Source organism: Colletotrichum abscissum (genome assembly GCF_030869225.1).
Source record: "Colletotrichum abscissum strain IMI 504890 chromosome Unknown Scaffold_28.1, whole genome shotgun sequence".
In the NCBI taxonomy this organism is placed as follows: Eukaryota; Fungi; Ascomycota; class Sordariomycetes; order Glomerellales; family Glomerellaceae; genus Colletotrichum; species Colletotrichum abscissum.
The window spans coordinates 542,629-557,947 of NW_026850187.1; the positions used below are offsets into that span (position 1 = coordinate 542,629).

Consider the following 15,319-nt stretch of genomic DNA (forward strand, 5'->3'; position numbering starts at 1 on the left):
TAATGTCAAAGAACAAAGATTCAAGCATCAAGACCTGAGACTAGTCATGAGCGGTCACACATCACTGAAGAAGAAAGAATTGGTTCTAACTTTGCTTTGAACAAAATTGAAGGCAAGGATTAAGATATCCAGCACGAAGGTGAACATCGGCCCGACGGACTTCTGCAGACGTGAGTGCTTACGAGCTATCCTACGTGATGAGTCGATGTGGGAGGCGGCGCTATGTTTCCGAACAGCTGGAGGGCAACGATGCTTGGTGAAAGATGGCAGGTATATGGCCAGAATCAACAAAGCTCCGGGGTAAGATAGTAAGTTAGGCTACCTAGCATATACTATATAAGAGGCAGCTCAGCTCCTCACGTATGAAGGACACGTACCCAGAAGTAGTTCCGTACTTCAATCTCTACTCTCGATCACAATTTACCACTTCTTATCACGATTAATAGTCGCCTCAACGATCGCAGCCTGTTAGCCATACTTATTTCTTGTAAGTTGTATGCATGATACGAAACATAGTACGCTATCATGATCTAATGAGAAGTAGTGACGATGTGTACAACCACCATCTACCTCTATCAGTGTGACCATAAAAATAGAACAGAAAAGGTTGACTGCGCTTATAAAGGCACGCCACAATGTGTCAAAGTGCGTCACACAGTGCGTTTGTCTACAGCAAACTGCGGAAGACTCGAATGCAACACCCCTCCGTCATCCGATGGTCACAAAAAGTAGACATCATCCCCAAGAGTTGCAGGAGGAGCGAAGTATGAACTATCGGAATGCGAGCTGGGGACGTACCCAGATTCTAGAGTGTCTCATTGAAATAATGAGTCAAAGGCGTGGGTTACTTGATCACAATCATGTTTGACATCCACGCACCATAGTTGCCGGAAGTTAAGGCAGTCAATGCCAAGTCACAATAAGTGACTCTTAGTTAGTTCGTGATGACCTGTAGTCAATAAAAATAGGGTCTAGTCTACATATGCCTCACTATGCACAGAGTCGGAGTGACGGCCTGATGACAAGTCGTGTGCGAAACTTAAAAGTTTGTGCAGGGTATACATCTTGAAATCCAAGTGGGTGTAACTTAACTTTCTCTGTTGACCGTCTTGTAGGTGACTGTAGGAGCATAATCAATTATGTGAATCTAGGGTTCTTCGTAAGTTCGTCATTGTATCGGGGTTTTGGAGGCAAGCAAGAACTTTGTGGAACTCTTGAGGAAGCCTGCATATAAGGGGAATCTAAGTCTGTTCGTTTACAACACCTGACTGGTTTCTTTCTTTGATGCCTCGCTAATGCAGAAACGCAAATAATGGCACACGTCTGTATTAGCCGCATTGCGGCATTCATCTTTGATGAGAGAATTGTAGAACTAAAAGGCGCAGAAATTAAACCATATTGATTAATGCACTGGTCAAAAGCATGTAGCCTTATGACAAGCCATCCAGCCAGGAGCAGGGTGCATCCAAACGATGCTTCTTCGACTATACCTGGCCCTAGTTAGTTTCTATCAAAGAGTGTTGTTCGCCCTCCATCCTCCCGCGCAAGTTTCATGTGCAGAAATTTCAGGCAGCAGCAATAACCAACAAAGGATCACGACTGTTGGAGAGGCGAAGCCAACGTCGGTAAAGTAGATAAACCTGGGTAGTACTTGGGGGATGAGAAACACATCGCATACGTGTTCAGAACCAACCTATCCAATCATAAATCATGACTGGTATGCATGCGGAACCATACATGCCTTGTCGCGAATTCTCTGGATCAAAAATAATTAGGCAGATGCCCAAGGCAGCCGCATCAAAGAATTATAAATACAGCTCACTACCCCTCAACCCAATTGAGTTGTAGTGTGTTTCCCCAACCGCACTTCCAAATTCCAGATAATCAATCAATCCTGACGTCTCGTAATGGCTCTTGACCTCTTCATTCCATCCTGTGTGAGATCTCCTGCTGGGCATCTCCATCTACCGGATATTGAGCGGCCGCTCAGAATCAGGATCGAAGGTCCACGAGAATCGATAGAAAAGCTATTCCCGTCTGTTTCATGGGATACTCGCGTATTTGATGGGAAGTTTCCTCAGGAAGCTGGTCCACTACTCGCAACGCTGACGTTTCGGCACATTTATGGGGAGAGCGTCCGTTCTGATGTCCCTGGCGATTTGGTCGTACGGGACGAATACATTGGATGGATTGGAGAGGGTCATAGAATAGTAGAGTAAGGTTTGATCCATTGCCGGCTGAAATGATTACAGCTAACGACAGGTGTCTTTTTAAATAGCGACTTAGACTACTATGGTGTTACGTTCGATCATCTTGTTCCCGTGGATGACGCCGATCCAGAGGTATTACAACTCAACATCATCGAGGTGGAGTCTGATCAGGGCAAGACTGCCAACGAATACGTGAGATTTCCGGTCGATGCACTGGAATACACAGGAAAGAAGGTATTGGCCGTTCCCAGATGTTGTCAGAAACGAAAGGGCACTACAGATCGCGCAAGGGTCAATAATGAGGTTTTGTACAGGGATGGGCATCCCAACCCGTGGATGCAAAGCAAGTAAAGCAGTGGTGGGCCAGTGTCGTAACCGTCAACAATTGCATGCTTGAAGGGCTGCGTAGTTTCTCTCACATATGGCATACGCCTTTCCTCAGCAGTCATAACAGTGTGAAAACCTCCGAGGTACTGAATCACCTCCAGTTCATATCTATATAAAGTCTCAGTACTAGCAAGGCCGACTCAACCTTATCTCAGTGCTCGCAGAAACTCCACTCCACATCTCTCAACTCGTCATTAACAGCCTTTGACAAAACTGTTCTTTCCTTCATGAGCTCTTCGCGCATCTTCTTTGCTTCGTCCGTTTCAATCAGAGCGCTCATGGTCTCAACTATGTCGTTCGCTCCATGAACCTGGTCTTTACCCTCGAACCAATGCTTTTGCTGAGGAGGCACATTCGCCGTCGAGATTACGGGAACAGCAGGATCGACCAAGAACAGAGCCACAATCTTCCTGTACCCAGGCTTCGTCGGATCCTCCAACCTGAAAGGCCGCACCTTATGCTGGCTCAAGTTGGAGAAGAAGAGTGCCCTCCCAGGCCGCGTCAGCACGCTGCCCACCTCCTGGAGGGTATCAGAGCTACTACGGATAGCAAAGACCTTTTCAATGGACTTGTGATCGTACTGCTGGTAGTTGAGACGCTGATCCAGCTTCTCCCTGTTCCCTGGAGCGCGGAAAGCGAGCTGGGACTCGGTGATGTTGGCGCTATCGTAGTAGAAGAGTGCTGTGGCGCAGATGTGCTCGTTGAGTTGACCTTCGATGTGCCATGAGCCGCCGTCGTAGGTTGGCTTCTCGGGCGTAAGGTGAATGTTGGCGAGCTTGACGATGACTTGAATGCGTGGCGCGTTGTTGAAGAATCCGGCTTGTTTGATTTTATTGGGCGACAGCCTGAAGTACGAAGAGGGCTCTCGGACTTGCTCGTCTTCGCTGTCGCTGTCATCGTCGTCATCATAGTCGTCATCATAGTCGTCATCGTAATCTTCCTCATCGTCGCTTTCATCATAGTCTTCATCGTCGTGCTCATCATCCTCAGAGGCCGCATCGTCGCTCTTCAGTCGCTTGCTTTCGTGGGCGTCTCCGCGTTGTCTGCCCATCTTCTCTCCAGTAGCAGCTGTGGGCTGGACCAAGTCGTCAATCTCCAGGTGATGGCCATCTGGCTTATCCATGGGAACATCATTTTCGTTCCCGTCTAACTGGTTTCCCTGCTCTGGGACAGCATCGGGTATCGCAACACGCTTTCCAACCTTTCGAGCCCTGAGACGCTGTACTGGGAACTTTCTCACCCAGCGATAGATGATATCCCAAGCTGGCAAAGACTTCTGTATCAGCTCTTCGATTAAGGGGTACAGATCGGAATGTTCCCTTGGGTGCAAGTTATTGACATAACTCTCGATGGTAGGTCGGCCGTCTTCGTTAATGGCGACGTCAGATGGTAGCCACTGAAAATTCGTGGACACCAGCTCAACAGGTGCGCCTTGCCAGTCGAAAGTTCTACCTTCACCAACATCAGACTCGTCGGGTTTCGGTATGAGGAATCCAGGCCCGCCAATTTCGAGACAGTCATCTAATGTGATGCGTTGATGCATGATACGTGAGCGGCCGTACAGGAGTGGGAAGAGTGACGGGTGTACTAGATCGAGGACTTTACCGTCACTTCCCGGATGCCAATCCTTTTCGACGTCGGGAACATCTTCGAGAGATTTGACGGCGACTTTGAGACGATCAACCAGGGAGCTGGGTAGCAGCTTGTCTGACTTGATGACACAAGTAGAGTAATCCAGGACAGGAATGAGGCCCGTTTCCTCGTACAACGTTGACTTCTTTCGAAGTTCTTGCATGCACTTGTAATCTCAATGTCAGCTCAATCAATGCAATTGCTTCCTCGTGGCAATGTGAAGGTTATGTGAGTTGAACTGAAACTTACCGCTTCAGCCATGTTCTTCGTGAAGTCTCCGTGGCTTCTGTATGCCGCCCAGTCCAAAGCCTGCACTTCCTCCTTCCACTTGGCGGAAATCACCGGATCTCGAACTTTGCGCCACCACTCAGGCTTGTTCGTAATGTCTTCCATGAACTTAAGCATGCAGACTTCTCGAATTAGCAGAGTGCTAGCTTTCCAACTCTTGTTGGTGTCCTCCATGAGCACAGGGAATCTGTCGCGCTTGTCTGGCAGGTAGTTCAGCGGCAGGCCATAGCCAGGGAGCCGAATGGTCCCGGATGCAAGGGCAATAGACTGAGGTCGAAGTTCATTATTCTGGTGTTTAGACGTTAGTTACTGTTCCGTGATATAAAAAACACCGGCTGGGTGCTTACGCTGAACTGGCTGAATTGTAGTTCGGTCATTTTGAATATTCTAGTAAGAAATCGAAGTTTTAGGAGGTGAGGAATTTAAACTGGCAACCCAAATGAACAGGTTACTAAGGCTCCAAGTTGTTCTCAGATGTATTTTTATCAAAAGTAGCCCGTCTAGCGCATGGCACGAATGGTATTTTATGTTCGTAAACAAAAGTCACTAGTTTGATCGGCTCGGGGATATTTCAGCGAGCTAAAATATTGTCCGCTAGTTGCCTGAACCTAAATTTATGGACCTCAAGCGGCATGACTCGGCGGCGAGAGGTCACTTCAGTGAATCTGTGAACATCAACATGCAAGTGCTGTTCAGTGAGGACAAGGATTGACAGGTTGGCGATGCAGACTTTCTGTCGAACGATCAATAATACGTACAATGAGCGATGAAATATCTCAAAATGAAACGTTTGAAAATATGTAGTCGCGATCTCATGTACATTATTAAATTACGTTGCAGCTATTTGATGGTGAAGCTTAGAGGTATTCTCAATCGTAATAGAGGTAATCCAATTTCTGGACCGTGTTTGCATTCACCATGAAGCACAAGGCTACCCGCCCAGAACTAGTTCTCAAGATCATGGTAGCCGTGGGGGTCTCCGAGGTGAAAGTAATGACTCACTTGCATGGATTGTAGATTGTTTTCTTGATAGTTGGATACCTTATCTCGACTCGAAATTCGGGTGTTTGACACATATATGCTGATAGATGGAGTACGTTGAGATTTCAGGGAAGGCGACTAGTGACGGCTCAGGTAGTATTCGGCTTACTGCGGCACATGGGAAAGGACCGACAATATGAGCGAGCAGGAGGGGACTTTAGGGAAGGTACCAGTGTCTATCATGCAATGCGTGGTAGCCGTGAAAGTCCCGTGGTGGAAAAGTTCAGTTATACCGATTGGAAGAAGATATTTTTGCAGTTCAGATCGTCACCTCATCCTCCGAGTCTTGGTCTGCATGTGTCTTTGTGTTGCCAAAACGGCGTCGATGATAGAGGCAGCGCTAATGGACTCAAGAGACATTCCCGGATGAGAGTGAGCTGGATACGCTTCCAAGACCAACTTTCAACTCGAGAAGTTTTCCAATAGACTTGAAGGAGTTCATTTGGTATCCCTTATCATTAAGCATTCGGGTATAAGTGAGAAAGCCTGAGGAGGTATCATCTAGGTAGATCTTGGTCCCGACACTGTCATGCACTATCTCTCACAAAGGCATCGCTAAGGCAACACCAGCAAGGGCGGCAAAAGCCCATACTGTCGCCAGTATTCCCACATTACCCCCCGTAGTCGTCATCCGGAGGCCGTGAGCCGCACTAGGCGCCCCCGTCCCCGTCGGAGCCGAGGATCCGCTAGCAGCCGTTGTGCCGCTCTCCCCGGCGCTGCCAGTCCCCGTCTGCGCAGCCGCGTTATGAATCATTGTCACTGCGGGTCTCGAAGCAACCGGAATCCAACCATCAGCTTGGGCACCGGTAAAGGTCCGCGTGCTAGTCCTGATGTTGTAGCTGGTGGGTGTGTACGAGTATACAGCTCCGGAGACGACGGTATTGTTGTAGGTGAAGGTCGCTTGCACCATGGTCACATTACCAACGGCCCGCTGACACGCCGTCATGGCGCCGTACACTGACTCTGGAACTTGCGAGAAGCACTCTCCGTTAAACCCTACAGTGTAGCCACTGACGTAATAATGATCGTTAACCTTCGGGAAAACTCTGCTATGAGTAGCCGCGAGCTTGAACTTACTCGGGACAGCAAATGACGGCAGTCTCATTGCTTTCGAGAGCCTCCATAAGAACGTTGACGATGGGATTATACGCCAGCCTGTCACTCATGTACCCGGACCCAAACGGCACGCTGACGATGGGCGGGACAAAGACTCCGGACGAGCTGATCGTGCCCTCGGCATTCTTTGCAGCGACACCAGCTGTCGTGTACTGATCAGGACAGACGCTTGCGGGCGAGAAGTAGGCAATCGTGCCAGCGTCAACGGTGGTAGTGGCCGCTGAGCGGATCTGATCAAAGACGGTGCCGGAGGGGAAACACTCGCCGTATGCCGAACCTTCGCATTTCTGACGGAAGAAAGGTTGGACGCGGTCCGTGAAGGCGGATTCCGCGGCCAGCCAGAGACTCGGGGATGAAGTAGCGCATGAACTGGGCGCAGTAAATGTTGTTGTCAGCGGCCCGACGTTTGTGATTGCATGTTGTGAGAGTTCGGTGAGAGGCATGTTGGGCTGGCCTGGATTCGTAGTTGCGCTTTACTCTGTGTCAGGGTTCTGCGTTTCCTGAATAAAATTCGACTATGAACGCGGTTTGCAAAGTTGAGTTGAGGGGAAGTCGCTTTTAACTATAAGCTGACAGCACCAAGGGGGTTGCAACGAGAAGGCGCCAAAGACAGCGGCTTGCATGTTTTTCTCTTGGCAAAGACATGTCAGCTCGGTCTATCGGACTGCTCTCCAGGTTTATCGTCACATTAGGTTGTTTGCTAGCGTCTTCAAGGGCCAGGCAGACACAAGTCGGGCAAAGAAGGCATGTTACATTTCGTCATTCCACTGCCCGATTCAGCGACAAATCTGCTGTGCCGCACCAGGTCAGCGAGCTTAAGCAGTCTTGGCATAAGTCAAGCTCTGGCGACGCTCAGGAACATATCCTAAGCAAGGAATAGTGTTCTGCATGTAGCCAGCCATGCATGGCGCGCCTCGGACAGCCGATGGTCGGTGAGGTGAGTTGGGTTAGAGTGGGTGAGATGGGTGAGTGGTCAGGTGGCATCTGTTGACGGCGGATTGGTGGGAATTCCTGGGTCGCATCTTGGCGTCGTGGTTTGAAGGATTCGATAATCTCACTCTTTTCCATCAACTCCAAGGGAGCGACCGTTGTGGGAACTTTTGAGCAATGTCATCAGTGTCGGCGAGCTTGCGATTTGAAGGCAATGGCATCAGATGTCCCAGTTGGAGGGCCAAGATCGGGCGCTTTCGTTCCCCAGCCCATGGCTCCGCTTAGATTGCTCTCCCCAAGAGTCTGCCCTATGGTCCTTGGCGAGATCTGCGTCGCCCTCCGGGGCTCCCCCGCGCGACGATGCAAACAACCAAGAAGGATGAATAGCGCGATGGTACTGCGGCAGGTACCGAGATAGTCGACGTCGATCAACTGAATAGAAGCGACACGTAGCGACGACTGGGCGTCCGACGTCCGGTCACAGTTTTAGGTCACATGAGCTTCCCTAGATTTGTTTCCGTGGTCCTCTGCTTGAAAGCTCGAGGGGACTGTGTTCAAGATGTCTTTTAAGAGACATCTGGCCTGCGCCGAATTTCAAAAACGAAATGACTTGAGGAAGACGACTTACCAAAGGCACGGATCAAGATTCATCGACAGTTTGGTTCGGCGCCTGGGATGTAATCAATGGAAATGTCATTGTCTATGACTGACTCTGTGGGGATGTCCCCGGTATCTGATTTAATCCTAAACTCCGACTGGTCCCAACTGTTCTGGGGCCGTCAATGACATGATGATGCTTTGGTTGACCTTGTAACCCAATTCCCTCCAAACGCCAATGCCAATGCCGCGAAACACACAAATATCATCCACCTGTACCTCATGATGGGTACCCCATCCTATGGATAGGGCCTCATGGAACGGTGATTCATGACGAGACAAAAGAAAACACCCACTCAGCAGACGTCCAACGTAGGGCACGCAGACTCCACGATGCGCGACGCGAGATTCGGACGGAGGACACGCTGGAAGTGGCCCAAGTCGCTCCTCGGCTCATGTCTCTTGACCCTAGCCGTCGCCGTCTCTCCCTCATTGGCCTCATAAACCGCATCAACAAAAGCAAGCCTAGTTCTCGCCTCGCCGGCCACGATCTTGGCCGTATGCGCAATCGCTCGCTCACTCAGCGTGAAGGGCGAGTGGAAGAGGTACTCCTCGGGCTTATCGCACGCAGCGTACCCTCCGCTCGCAGCCTCAGCCGTCTCTGAGGTCTTTGCCCAAATACACGGCGTCCACGCCTCAGCGAAAAAGAGGTTATCGCCATCTTCGGTCCTGTTACCCCGGCCCGTGCTGTCTGTGAGGTCGTACTCGCGCATCTGCTTCTCGATAATCGCCTCGCGGACGAAGCTGGCCGTATCAATCTGAGCGGCCACACGGCGGGGAAATGGCACGCGAAGAGCCTCGCCCTTGGGAGCGGCCTTGAGACCCTGTTCCGCACGGGAACGACGGTAGTGGGCTGTGGCGCGCTTGCTGGCGGGCACGTAGCCGAACTTGCCTCTCTCCTCCTCAGGGTTCTCAGGCTGAGGATCAGCGGTGCGCATCCATTCGTCCATGCGGCCCTTGATCTCCGAGTTCCATCGCGCGGTGAGGTGCGCCGCATTGGTCATCTGTTCGGCCTTGGTGTGAGGGCTAGGCGGCGCCGGACGCTGGGCGTGCCAGCCGGGAGTGAGGGAGACGTCGAAGAGCTCCGGGATGACGACGCGGAAGTTTTCAACCTCGCGCTCGTCGATGTCGCCGCCTTCCCGATCCATGTTGTTCAGCTTGTCGATGAGCGAGGCGTTTTGGTAGGCCCAAAAGTCCGAAAAGGCGACAGAGTCGTTGTCGAGAGCGGCTTGGTAGACGCGCTCAACTTGTGCGAAGAGGGCGCGAGCAGCAAGGTCTACTATACCCTGGCCCAACTCTCGTGGCAGGGAGGCGAGGGTCCAGACATCCCACGTGCCGAAGGAGAAGACCCAGATGGTCTCCTTGGGGATGTTCTCGCGTGTCTGGGGTTGGGCGAGGAACGTGTCGATCTGGGCGGCAAGGTCGGCGACGGTATCGGCGATGGGGAACTGGTCGAGGAGAAAGTCATAGTTAAAGCCCGGCGCCTTGTACTCTTCGATTTCACGCTGGACTTTCTCAATGGTATCGCGATAGTGTTGGTTAGATGTCAAAGCCTGCGCTGGGAGACTGATCAAAGGAGTGAAGGATTGGTGAGAGGAGCATCGGAGCTTAAGGTCATGTTAGTCAACTGTAATTTGAAAGCGACACGAACACAGAAATTAGACCTACCTCTTCACAAAGGGCCTCAGTCCATCCCTTGCTCTTGGCTCCCTTTCCGCTCGACGGCGTCGCGATATCAGGCGATCCAAACGCAACGACTCTCACACCACCAGGTCCGAATCCAGCATCTTCTGCGCTCTTGCCGAAAGGCGACCAGCTCCATCTTGAGCTTGAATCGAATATCGTGTCTGTCGATGTTGGCGACGTGAAAAACTTGCCCAAAAGAAGTAGCCCGCAAAAAGCAAGAACAAGCTGGACGATGAGCCGCGGGCCGCCGCGCAGGACTCGTGTAGATATGAAGGCGAGGAGCATCTTCAAGCTCATGTCGCACTGCTCAAACGGGTTGCCGGAGGCGCTACTACTGCTGCTACTGCTGTACGCCGCCGGTGATGAAGGCCGCCGTTCGTGGCGGGGGAGCTCCTTTGACATTCTGTGCGAGGTGTATCGAGGGAACTGAGTTGCGTCGTCAAAGGTGACGATGATCTTTGGGATGAGTCCAGGCGCCACGGTTGGTAAGGTGAGTCGACGGGGCGACCGGCGCGTGGCGTTTCTTCGTTCAAATTTTGCTGTCGTTTCCTCTGTAGTCGCTGCTTAATTTTCCCTGCGTGTCAACTAGCAACAATGATGACGAGGAATATGTCGGTTGCCGTTTATGTTTTGGATAATATTTCGTGATCCCTCAGGATGGTGGTTTACACAGTCCTTCCCGATGGAGTAGGCGCTCGTATGTGTGTGTGGTGTGTAGATGGAACACCGTTGTTGCTTGTGGTACCGTGCCAAGCCGGCAGTCGAAGAGGCGAAAAAGTCAATGGTTGACCGCCAAGAGGTCACTACACCGGACGGGCGGGATGGTTACGTCGGGGACGGATGGTGTGCCGGATTTTCGCCTGTTGATCTATTCCTGAGTATTCCACCGGAGGAGGCTCTACGTAAACAGATAATGAAAGCCGTGGAAACAAGAAAGAAAATGAGGAAAGGTATCTCTGAGGGATGATCAGGTACAAAAGTGTCAAGAGGTCAAAGGGACGAAACAATAACCACACTAAAAGAAGATGGGAAGACGTCCCTTCAAAAAGCAACCTCTCAGACCCTCTTGCAGGAGAAACCGATGGGAATCTTGGTAGGAAAAAAGGGGGCCCTTCCTCCGGGTTTCCAGGGAACACTCGGGATGTGGCCCAGCCTTGAATCATCTGGGCGCTCTCAATGTCACTAACCGACTATCACCGGGTGTGGCTACCGTACATTCTCCATGTCACTCGGTACTTTGATATGGAAACTGGGTAAAGAGGCATTCACCGTCGTCACCAATGATTGGAGAGGGAAAGGCGGGAAGGCGGCTTGGTCTGATGGTCTTGTCATCTATGATCCCCGGTTCATCCCAGCTTCCACCTCAACTTGACATTCAGGCGAGCGGGGAGTGGGCACATCGGCGTGGTAGGCCTGTCCTTTCACCTCTTTTACTTTGCCTCATCCTCGCATTTCCTGGGAATGCAGCGGCGGGAGCGCTGAGAACGAACGAAACAGGAGCAGGGCCAGCTGAGGAAGAGAGCCATAGAAACCGCACAACGTTAGTCGGCGCTTGTCACTGCGGTTGCCGCACCGCTCTTGGTGTTGCTGGGGATTGTGTCATCCTTGCTTTGATGTGCAGTCGTCGTAAGCTCGAGTGGAGACCGTCATCTGAATGGGGGTTCTATGGGCTTGCGAAGTGCGCGTGTGTGGCTCAGGCTTTTTTTTGGTTTGGTTTTCTGGGACCATGGCCCTATCCTATTCTCGGTCCGCCCCCTTGGACGGCGGGGATCAAGGCAATAAGTCTATTTCCATCTGTAATAATTCTTAGCAGTCAACACTTAAGAATTAGAGTCTATCGATAGAGAGAAGATAGTGAGAGGCAGTGGCTCTACAGACACTCTGTACGGATATCGGCTTCAGACCTGGAGACTCGTGGTGTCACGGTAGCTCAGGGGCTTGCAGACGTGTGTCTGCATCCGTCCAGGAGGCTGGATAGCATGTTGGTTCGTCTTGCGTCGTGTTTGATCCCCCCCCGCTGTACCCGCTGCCGCGTTGGTGTCGCATTTCTGCAGGTTACGCAGCCCATTACATTTCTGGGCGCTCCGCCGTCTCTACTAGGCGCCCCAGTTCTGAGTCTTGCTGTCTTGCAACCCCATGGTCCATTGTCCATACCCATCGAAGAAGTCTCGGCCGTTGATGTTTTCTCTGTTTCGGGGGGTCTCATGACGGCTCTAGAGACCGAGACCGGGTATGCTTCTGGCATCTCTCCTCGCCCTCTAGCGGCAAACATGCACGGGATAATTGCAGGTAGTTGACGGCATGCAGAGTCGGGTTGATGCAGGCAGAGGGTGGAATTTTGCACCAGTGCCTTGAACGTCCATAGGAGTCATGGCAAACTTCCTTTCTCCACATCCCGAAAGCCCTGCCAGCGGTCGAGCCGTGTCAATCATCAGCTCAGAGGAGAGTCAGCGACAGCGGCGAACCCAACTCATCTGGCAATGCATCACGCGAGTGTCTCCATCATTGATAGTAGGTATAGTGGGGAAAGCGGTTGTGCTGCAGGGTGGAAGGATGGCAATCCATATTCCCAAGCCTTGGAGATTCAAGGTTGTTTTCTTTTTTCTCACACACTCTGTGAGCATATCCTAGGCTCACAGCGAATAGTTCGCGCTCGCGGCCTTCGTGTTCCCCCAAGAAAATGTCTTGACCGACTTGGCTGTGACATGAACGGTTTGTACTTCAGCGAAAGATCAGCCACCTGAGCAGTTCCCGAGCTAACCGGATAGCCGCTGCCGAGACCTTGCAGTTCAGTCTCTCTCAGAGTTCCCCCTCCCGTCAGATTTCACCCATCTTCAAGTCGTTGCGGCGCCGAGGACGGCATCTTCGGCCATCTCAATGCTACCATGTCACTTCAAGCTTACCGCTTGTGTGTTGCGTGGCTTGGAGCTATGTGCCGGCCGCCGGGCCATGGGGCGAACCCGAGCGATGCTGCAAAAACACACACACAACAACGAGAGCCCATGGGCCATGAAAACAATTGCCCAGTCAATGCTGCCAAAATTCCCGACGGGGAGAAGGGGAGAGACAAGGGGAGTGGAATTCCCTTACCCCTGTTCCCCAAGAATCTTAGCACACGTCATTCTGGATGTCTCCGAGAGATTCCCAATCCTCGTCCCGCCCCTCAGAGACATGGGCGGATTCGCGGAAACACACAAGGAGGAGGCCGCGGTGGTGGGTTCCATACGCCTGTGTGACAGGCTCCGCGAAGCCCGCCCACATCGTTCACAAACTTTGAAACAAACGTTGATCTAGAGAAATTGAAAAGAGGTCGAGAACAAAACGGCTTCCACGTAATCCTCGAGAAAGGTCAGAAGCCCCTCTGTTCTCGCTTGGCCTCCCTCCGAGGTGAGCTAATTCGGACGCGCCGCGTTGCACCGCCGGGGGACTTCCCATGTTCTCTCCCTTCTTCTTCCTCCGCCGCCCGCTCGGTCATGCGCCGTGCCGTGGTCCGCCCACTTCCCGCGGCTCTAAATTTGAAAAATGGGCGGCCGTCCTCGCCGCCGTGGTGGTTGATTGCGATTCGCGAGTCCCACTTGCCTGGCAGATGGGGATGAGCCGAGGGATATGGTAGGATAAACAGAGAGGCTCAGCGTCTTTGAGTATGAATGCATTCGTAACCTAGGCACTTAACAATCTTAAGTAGCATCTTAACTCAGCCTGGATGTCCACGTCGCCCTTAACCAGGCCTGCCCGCAACTCAAATAGAGGATCACCAAATGCTTGAACCCAATTAAGCAATTTTCGCAATGATGGTTGACTGAACTGAATCTTCACCCGTCGTGTACTCCACATCGCGTGTATCCGTACGATTGTCATCGCCAGGCAATCACGCAACCCAAATTTAGAAGCCTCCCTCGAGATACATGCCCGTCACGGCGAGCCCAATCGCCGTGGTGAAGGGGTACTTCTGCGGGAACCCCGGTCCGCCATGCTCCGGGTCCAGCCCGCTGGTGCCGGGGTACAGCAACGAAGCCCATCCGGCCACCCAGTAAATGGACCCCAAGAAGCCCGCGATGCGGAACGACTCCTTCGCCATTTCGGCAGACGTGTTGGTTCGCCACGTGAAGAAGAGGGTTGCCATGCCCAAGATCAAAGAGAGCGTCATTGTCTGCGCATTGTGGAATCTGAGTGGCTGTGGTCAGCTTTCGTAGATGGCGGAACGCAGACATGTGGGCTGACGGCATCGACTTTTTCTGTCATGCGACCCGTCAGCACAGGAAGGTAAGATCACTCACTTGGCATGCGGCGGCCACCGCGGATTATGGATGTGCGTCTCGTTCCAATCGGCCATGTATGCGCCAAATAGCAGCATGATGCCGTCGAGGGTAAGGAGGACGCGGCCGAACATGCTTGCGGGCCGATATCAATGTCTCGGCAACTTTGACTTGTCGCGGTTCGCTTCGATCAATTGTGTACGTGGAATGCTTCAATCGAGCTGTCGTGAGTCTTAGCAGTTGTTGAGACCAAGCTCGGCATGCTAATCAAGTAAATACAGTAGTGTGCATTCGGGGATTGGGAGGCTCCTTTAACTCCTCACTTGTCCGCCAGACAGCGTCATCCGTTCATCAGAACGTCTGAAATGTGCAGAGTCGCGTCCTGTCTCGTTGCCGTGTCACGTCGACACCTGGTAGAGCGCCGCACTCCTCGTGCTCCGACTTTTACACGCGAGGAAGCCCGCCTTGACAAAGAAACTCAATGCGACTCGCTCACTTGGCTATAATAATCTCTGATTCAGACCCGGTTGAGTGATATCAATCCTACCTACCCATGTTCGTTCTCTGTTTTCCCTCCTCGTTGCCGGACTTAGGAGGAAGAGTGTTGGGGATCTCCGATGGGTTCCGGGCGTGCCGCCCTCGAGGCTCGCGGCAACCTCAGATGCGGCACGCGAGGAAACGCTCGGTTCCGGTCCGAAGAAACAGTGGTAAAAGTCGTTGTGAATGTGCAATTTGTGGTAAGGGATTGGAACATTGGACGTCAGTGCATATCGTACCCGTATCCTTAATTCTTTGAGGACTGGCTATCTAGAAGGCCGCAGGCTAGGGATCCGTCCTCCCCCACGAAGAGGACCCCGCCGTTTGTCTTTATCGCTCAATACTTGCTTTCAGGTTGCTCAGTGAGTATGTCCTCTGAATTGATCACTGTCTTGGTGAGTAAGTGATTGATTAATAAACTAGATGAGTACGGTAAGTGTAACGGGCTGCGCTCCGAGGGAATCCCGTCATGAGCCCCGTTTTCCATCTTACTCTACCTTAGCCGGTAGAATTACCACGGGCCGGGCGCATCCTGATTCCGGAATTTGCTCCGGTATTACAACACTTGCTTCGTACAGT

At 52.0% G+C, this 15,319-nt stretch overlaps 6 protein-coding genes across 6 annotated transcripts; 2 read left to right on the plus strand and 4 right to left on the minus strand.

Annotated features, from left to right (window-relative positions):
• Nucleotides 1-1,907: 1,907 nt before the first annotated feature.
• Nucleotides 1,908-2,561, plus strand: CABS01_10844 (uncharacterized protein; the record flags this gene model as incomplete). Its single annotated transcript, XM_060544199.1, has 2 exons — nt 1,908-2,210; nt 2,277-2,561. The coding sequence occupies 2 exons, from the start codon at nt 1,908-1,910 to the stop codon at nt 2,559-2,561; spliced, it is 588 nt and encodes a 195-aa protein (XP_060398923.1).
• Nucleotides 2,562-2,748: 187 nt separating this feature from the next.
• Nucleotides 2,749-4,894, minus strand: CABS01_10845 (uncharacterized protein; the record flags this gene model as incomplete). The annotated part of the gene is made up of 3 exons (XM_060544200.1): nt 2,749-4,395; nt 4,479-4,805; nt 4,865-4,894. 3 exons carry the CDS (start codon nt 4,892-4,894, stop codon nt 2,749-2,751), a joined length of 2,004 nt encoding a protein of 667 aa, XP_060398924.1.
• Nucleotides 4,895-6,099: 1,205 nt separating this feature from the next.
• On the minus strand, nt 6,100-7,117 carry CABS01_10846 (uncharacterized protein; the record flags this gene model as incomplete). Its single annotated transcript, XM_060544201.1, has 2 exons — nt 6,100-6,568; nt 6,636-7,117. The coding sequence occupies 2 exons, from the start codon at nt 7,115-7,117 to the stop codon at nt 6,100-6,102; spliced, it is 951 nt and encodes a 316-aa protein (XP_060398925.1).
• Nucleotides 7,118-8,557: 1,440 nt separating this feature from the next.
• Nucleotides 8,558-10,505, minus strand: CABS01_10847 (uncharacterized protein; the record flags this gene model as incomplete). The annotated part of the gene is made up of 2 exons (XM_060544202.1): nt 8,558-9,868; nt 9,930-10,505. Coding segments are annotated over 2 exons (1,887 nt in total), but the record flags the coding sequence as incomplete, so codon positions are not given.
• Nucleotides 10,506-11,227: 722 nt separating this feature from the next.
• CABS01_10848 (uncharacterized protein) lies at nt 11,228-11,791 on the plus strand (the record flags this gene model as incomplete). Its single annotated transcript, XM_060544203.1, has 1 exon — nt 11,228-11,791. The coding sequence occupies one exon, from the start codon at nt 11,228-11,230 to the stop codon at nt 11,789-11,791; it is 564 nt and encodes a 187-aa protein (XP_060398927.1).
• Nucleotides 11,792-13,830: 2,039 nt separating this feature from the next.
• On the minus strand, nt 13,831-14,337 carry CABS01_10849 (uncharacterized protein; the record flags this gene model as incomplete). The annotated part of the gene is made up of 2 exons (XM_060544204.1): nt 13,831-14,113; nt 14,225-14,337. The coding sequence occupies 2 exons, from the start codon at nt 14,335-14,337 to the stop codon at nt 13,831-13,833; spliced, it is 396 nt and encodes a 131-aa protein (XP_060398928.1).
• Nucleotides 14,338-15,319: the final 982 nt, after the last annotated feature.